This window comes from Monopterus albus, unplaced genomic scaffold (genome assembly GCF_001952655.1).
Source record: "Monopterus albus unplaced genomic scaffold, M_albus_1.0 scaffold268.1, whole genome shotgun sequence".
In the NCBI taxonomy this organism is placed as follows: Eukaryota; Metazoa; Chordata; class Actinopteri; order Synbranchiformes; family Synbranchidae; genus Monopterus; species Monopterus albus.
Genome location: NW_018128148.1, coordinates 222678 through 228978, shown reverse-complemented (window position 1 = coordinate 228978; position 6301 = coordinate 222678). Strand labels below are relative to the sequence as shown.

Genomic DNA, 6301 nt, shown 5'->3' with positions numbered 1-6301 from the left:
CTAAGGCTCAGGAAAGACATGACTCACCACTGCAGTGTTCTACCTGCACTCATGGTTCACCTAGGGGCAGGTGCACTGTAGGTCTGAAACCTCAGGTGTGACCTATGCAGGGTTTGGATTCTAGGCCAACAAACTGACAAACCAGAGAGAACATAGCAGAGCTGAGCCGAGGCCGTGACCGAGGAGTCCTGCAGAGTCTCCATGAAGATGCCGACATGCTACTGTGGCCAGTACGACACCGCTACTGACAGGAAGGGAGAAATGATCAGGATGAGGTCTGAAGGACGGCTGGTCTCAAATGTAAAGGTTTATTTCAATTCATGTACACAGACTGAAGAAAGAAACGTGTGAAGCAGGAGAGCCGGACAGCTGGGAGGCAGTGTGTGTCCTATGATGTTGTATAAAAACACATGGAGGAAAGTGTATTGTTGTGGGTCAGAAAATCAAACTGCTGTTTGTTACTGAACAGTGCAACAGTGTGGAAGAGTGCCGTCCACACTGATATCAGCTGTTTACACTGCAAACAGGCTGTGGCCCAATGCTGACAGCAGGAGGAAAACGCTCCTGGAGCTTCAGACCTGGGGCTGATCAGCGACACCAAGTCCCTTCAGCCCACAGCTGCTTGTGTTTCCAAAACGCCTGAAGAAAACTTTACTGATAAGATTGAAAACATGAAACCATGCTGAGTGAAACAACAGGTTTCTCTTCAGTGTTTGTTATAAACAGTCAGGTGGATTCAGATGTGTTTGATTCATGTTACAGCACCTCTGGAGTAGAGGGTTACGTGGGTGGAGTGACACCGGGTTTGTCTCAGGACAGCTCTGGTGGATTCAGCTACTTTTAAGTGTGTTTATGTTGCGTTACAGCTCCTTCTGATCCAGTTGCAGGCGATGTGTCTGGGTTCTCTTGCTGTCTCAGTGCAGCACCTCCCTGTCAGCAGACCCGGAGCGGGTGGGGCAGATGTGGAGCTGAGGGAGGTCGATACCGTTGTTGTGCAGCTCCTCCTGCTTCTGTAAACCCTGGAGCTTTACCAGCAGCTCGCTGATGAATACCTGACAGGGGGAGACACAGTCAGGACACCGTGTTAGCACCCCTGCAGGCCGCACAAAACTGATTCACCTACCGCTGTACACAGCCTCCTTATCGGTCTGATTAAGCCAAAGTAAATAAAACTTTGAGCAGCAGGGGGCTGCTACAGAACAGGTCACTGAATTAATTTTCATTCTGTTTAAACTTTATTTCACCAGCTGAAAAAACCTTAGAAAAAATCAACTGGACTTAGATTTCTAGATCGAAGACGTTTCACCTCTCATCCAAGAGGCTTCATCAGTTCTGACTGACTGGTGTTGAGCCGGAGATATTTATCCCCCTCAGTGGTGTTTCAGTCCTTAGAAGGCCAACAATGTCCCCCTAATGACTGAGTCATTCCAAATGTTGTCTCAGGTCACAAATGACGCTTTATCCCTACAAGTACTGAAAAGTTCGATCGCAGAAGAAAAACGACAAAATATAAAAGTAAAGCCCAAACAGTGTGAGTGGCCAGTGTCTGCAATAACAGAAGTAGCATTAAAGACACTGTGACGTTTAGAGCAGTTTCCAGCTGTGGCGTCCTCACACTTGATCCAGAGGCTGATCTCAGGTCAGATCAGGATCAGCAGGCTGAGGAGCAGCGTCACTACACAGAATGGGCTGTTTACAGGCTTTTTCAACATGTCTCCTCAGGATTTCTCAGGGTCAGACCCAAACCACCAGGCTGGTTCCCCCTCCACTTGTACAGTGTCATTCCCTAGATCAGCTGCTCTCTGTTTTTACAAACAAAGGAGGAAGCGGTGACTCTGGTGGGGACTATGGATTGACCCACATCTGCTGCTCGGTGTATGTATCAGTTCACCATGTATTTGCACTATCTTGTATGTTTGCTCTAGAATGCACTTCATGCTCAGTGAGTCAACAGGTCTGTGGCTCTGACAAAGACGTAACCAGCAAGCAGCTGCTCTCCGGTTCTCACCTGTGTGTTCTTGTTACAGGAGCCGAGGATGCCCTGAAACATGAAGAAAACAACATGAGAGACACTCACACGAACACGTGCTGCATGTTATTGTAATGTCACAGCTACCTGCAGTCGGAGCGTCCTCTCCTCGTCTGTCTTCAGGTCCAACAGTTCGTCAATGTTCACCTCCTCTGGCATCTCCTCTTCCTGCACCGATCACACACAGCTTCATTACCTTCACCTCATTTCAAACAAGTTGTCCTGCTTCTGCATAGAAATACTAGAGCACACGTTCACCCCATGTTTTGAGCTTTAAGTCACGTCTAAGATGAGAATTCACCGTTGTAACATTGTAGAGAAATCAGACAACAAGGAAAAGCACCATGGGCTCTTTAACCTACTGATAATTTTAATACTACTATACAGAGAACAGACTGATAAAGACAAAAAAATCTGTTCAGCTCAAACAGCAACCAGTTGATCAGCCGATCAGTGCTGGTCTAAAGAACTGGGAGGTCACTGGCTCAGGTTCTGGACCAGTTAGATTCAATCTGGGTGAAATATCAACACCAGCAGCAGACTGAAAGGTATAGTCATCCTGTGAACAGCCAGAGACAACATACAGGGCTCATCCATCCAACAAGTTTCACATTCTGCTTCTCCTCTTCTTTGAAATGATATGCACAAATTAATAAAGAAGATTCTATATCTCTGGTGTGTCCAGCAGCAGGCCGGGTGTGCCAGGCCGGGTGTGCCAGGCCGCACACAGTATAGATACCGGCTTTCATCAAACTCGATTTGACAGTTCTAGGTGAAAGGTTATCCAATCAGAAGCTTTTTGGGGGCGGGACAAAGCTTCTGATTGGATAACCTTTCACCTAGAACTGTCAAATCGAGTTTGATGAAAGCCGGTATCTATACTGTGTGTCAGGCCAGGTGTGCCAGGCCAGATGTGCCAGGCCGGGTGTGCCAGGCCAGTAGACAAGGTGTACTGAGCAACCAATCCGACTGCTGTGATTTAGTTTCCTGCTCCTCAGTTCCCTCACATATCTGCAGCTTTATTACTGAAAGAAAACTCATGATGAAATCAATGTAATGTGAACTATTGATCGTTCAGAGTAAGCAATAGTCATCAGTAATCACTGACTGTACGGAATTTTGTACTTTTGGTCCATGACGTCTGCTGTGCAATCATTAGCACATTAGTAAACAAAGGCCAGTCTGAAGAATCCCATGCTGAGGTTTGGTGTTTTCATGCTGTTTAGTCATCCATCACAAACAAACAACACTAAAACACAACTAAATCCTGGCTCCTGCTGCGTCTTGTGCTGGTCACGGTCAAACTTTACCGCCCTGGAAAACAAATCTGGGTGACAATGATGAAGATTACAATAATTCTTAACTCTTCCAGTTTTCAATTTCTGTCAGTGAACACAGTCGTGCTTCCACCACACTGACTTCTGTTCATTTCCTGGACACCTAATCCGACACTAGCCTAAACATAACCATTCTAACCTTCAGCCAAGTCTGTAGCAGAACATGACGCACCCGGTGCTGGATCCTGACTTAAGATGGACGTCGAGTCAGATTTATGTCCCCACAAGTATATGATGATCCAGAGAGCTGGATTCCTTCTCTGTCACTGTGTAGGCTGTGTGTGACATATGGGCATTTTAAAGTCCTCCTCCCCCTCCATAACTGACAGCTTCATCAATCAATATCTCCAAAAGCTGATCAGCTTCCTGTTCTTTTGTCCAGCTGCGCTCCTCTCACCTGTGGTTTTCCCCAAAGACTCCATTTTGGGTCCAGTCCTTTTTTCGTTATCCTGTACATGCCTCCTCTAAGACTGATCCTGAAAGAATACAGCCTTTCTTTTCACCGCATTCAACACTGGGCCAATACTGTGGAACAGCCCACCTTTGAACATGGGGTCAACTTAGCGCTAATTAAGTCCCTGCTAAAAACTTCCTTGACAGACTGACTAGAGTCAGACGTCAAAGGTTCCCTTTTATTTCATAGTGCTTTATGATGCACTTGTTTAGTGTTTTCAAAAAATGCTACATAAACAACGCTGGTTTGCTTTTGCTTTGTTTATTTCAAAGATTTAGCTAAATGTTGTAATGGTCCTTTAAACCTCAATGAGACCATCTGAAACAGACTTGCTGAAACACTGCATGTTTGTCCAGATGGGTCTCTGATAGGAAATGAACCAATGACGCATCACTGATTATCCATTTATCAACAAACACACACACAGTGACCCGCCTAGTGTCAGGAGACAAATTATTAGTTTCCCTCTGTTCCGCCCATATCTGTCTAATCCACATTAATGTGGTGTGTTACTGTGTGAAGCTAAACGCAAAGACGACCACCTGCACCCATCCCCACCCCCACATTCATCTAAAGCTCCCCTCTAATGCAGCTTTTACCATGGCCGACATCAATACCTCCACCCTCCCTGGAGATTTAGATCATAAATCTAACCCACTTGGCAGAGTTTACAGACACAGAGGGGCTTCAGCCTGACAGAGGTGGGGGTGGTGGTGGGCGGTGGACGCAGGCTGAGGGAGGGGGGACACAGGCAGACGGGGGGGTGGAGGCTGCTGGAGGGGGGATGCAGGCCAGACAAACCCACAGTCAGCTCGCCTCATGCAGTACGTGACCTACAGTTCGGGTTTATGTTGGATCAAAGAAACGTCAAAGCCGAACAACAAAATAATGTTAATTTACATGGTTTACTTTACTGTTACAAAACCCGAACACAGTGTGGAAGGGTCCTCACAGTGTGGATGTGGACATGTCCTCACAGTGTAGAAGGGTCCTCACAGTGTGGATGTGTCCTCACATTGTGGACGTGGACGTGTCCTCAGTGTAGAAGTGTCCTCACAGTGTGGACGTGTCCTCAGTGTAGAAGTGTCCTCACAGTGTGGACGTGTCCTCACAGTGTAGAAGTGTCCTCAGTGTGATGTGTCATCACATTGTGGACATGGACGTGTCTTCACAGTGTAGAAGTGTCCTCAGTGTGATGTGTCGTCACACTGTGGACATGGACGTGTCTTCACAGTGTAGAAGGGTCCTCACAGTGTGGATGTGTCCTCACATTGTGGACATGGACGTGTCCTCAGTGTAGAAGTGTCCTCACAGTGTGGACGTGTCCTCACAGTGTGGAAGGCTCAATGTGATGTGTCGTCACACTGTGGACATGGACGTGTCTTCACAGTGTAAAAGTGTCCTCACAGTGTGGACGTGTCTTCACAGTGTAGAAGTGTCCTCAGTGTGATGTGTCGTCACACTGTGGACATGGACGTGTCTTCACGGTGTAGAAGTGTCCTCAGTGTGATGTGTCGTCACACTGTGGACATGGACGTGTCTTCACGGTGTAGAAGTGTCCTCAGTGTGATGTGTCGTCACACTGTGGACATGGACGTGTCTTCACGGTGTAGAAGTGTCCTCAGTGTGATGTGTCGTCACACTGTGGACATGGACGTGTCTTCACAGTGTAAAAGTGTCCTCACAGTGTGGACGTGTCACAGTATAGAAGTATCCTCAATGTGATGTGTCGTCACACTGTGGACATGGACATGTCTTCACGGTGTAGAAGTGTCCTCATGCTAACACAGCGCCTGTAGCAGCTCCCGTTTCTTCTCCACCTTTAAATCTACAAATCACTGTCTCTGTTTTTCTGCTGAGCACACACATCATCTCTGTCACTGGCAGACTCACAGTGGGACCAGTAAACCTTCCAGTGACGGAGGATCTGAGCAGCGTTAACAGGGCTCACGGAGCCCCGGTGGATGTTGGTGCTGGAAAAGCCTCTAAACAAAAGAGTGAAAACATGCAAGTCGTATTCCAATCAAGGCGCAACATGTTGTGTAAAGACCTGCTGCAGTCTAAGCTTGTCATGTTACATGTCTGTGCAGCGGCCAAGGACGAGGACCCGATCTAACAGGACCGGCCTGAACTGCAGAACTCGGATCTGTGCTGAACAACAGCAAGACCCGGGTCCTGGACCACTACAAGCACCGCCGGGAGCCAAGTCTAACAGCAGTATATGGGTTAGGGTTTAATCAGTACTGTCTATTTAACATCACCTGTACTTCTACGTCCCAGCACCAGCGGAGTACTTTCAGTACTGTTTACTGAAGTGTTCTGCTGTTGTGAGTTGCAGTAGTCTGTGTACTTTTTAACAGCAGTACCATATTTTGCAGTAGTGCCATGTAGTAGTTTTAGGTGTAGTAGTTACTGTCCTGGTTCTTCAGGCTCTTACCAGGTGCTATTGTTTGCAGCAGTATTTAGTGGCAGCGCTGCTGG

The 6301-nt window shown here is 47.3% G+C and overlaps 1 protein-coding gene across 1 annotated transcript in view; it reads right to left on the bottom strand.

The window, feature by feature from the left end:
- Positions 1 to 6: 6 nt before the first annotated feature.
- ppp1r14ab (protein phosphatase 1, regulatory (inhibitor) subunit 14Ab) overlaps positions 7 to 6301 on the bottom strand; it is a 6497-nt gene continuing 202 nt past the window's right edge. Inside the window, exons 2-4 of the mRNA XM_020621848.1 lie at positions 2117 to 2197; positions 2009 to 2041; positions 7 to 1052 (exon numbers count right to left, since the gene is read on the bottom strand). Coding sequence (XP_020477504.1) covers positions 915 to 1052; positions 2009 to 2041; positions 2117 to 2197 — 252 coding nt within the window. The 3' untranslated portion in view covers positions 7 to 914. The remainder of the gene's footprint in view (positions 1053 to 2008; positions 2042 to 2116; positions 2198 to 6301) is intronic.